The sequence below is a fragment of the Branchiostoma floridae genome, chromosome 10 (genome assembly GCF_000003815.2).
Source record: "Branchiostoma floridae strain S238N-H82 chromosome 10, Bfl_VNyyK, whole genome shotgun sequence".
NCBI lineage: Eukaryota > Metazoa > Chordata > Leptocardii > Amphioxiformes > Branchiostomatidae > Branchiostoma > Branchiostoma floridae.
In genome coordinates, this window is record NC_049988.1 from 15,922,056 (window position 1) to 15,922,280 (window position 225).

The following is a 225-nucleotide window of genomic DNA, read 5'->3' on the forward strand; positions in this document are numbered from 1 at the left end:
TGTGATCCAGAATTTCTATCCATGTTTTGTTCAGTGGTGATTCCAGAATTTTCTGTTCATGTTTTGTTTTGTTGTTACTTTTTCCAGGACTGCACCAACACAGACTGTGTGGAGATAGAGTGCACCATCGGCAGACTGAGCCCCGGCAGTGCCGTGGTGCAGATCAGGGCTCGACTGTGGGAGAAAACACTGCTGGATGTGAGTAGTTAATATCTAAGCAGATCC

The 225-nt window shown here is 46.2% G+C and overlaps 1 protein-coding gene across 1 annotated transcript in view; it reads left to right on the forward strand.

Annotated features, from left to right (window-relative positions):
- LOC118424686 (integrin alpha-8-like) overlaps window positions 1-225 on the forward strand; it is a 3,603-nt gene extending 3,378 nt beyond the window's left edge. Inside the window, exon 3 of the mRNA XM_035833367.1 lies at window positions 88-225. Within this exon, the coding sequence (XP_035689260.1) occupies window positions 88-210 (123 nt within the window). The 3' untranslated portion in view covers window positions 211-225. The remainder of the gene's footprint in view (window positions 1-87) is intronic.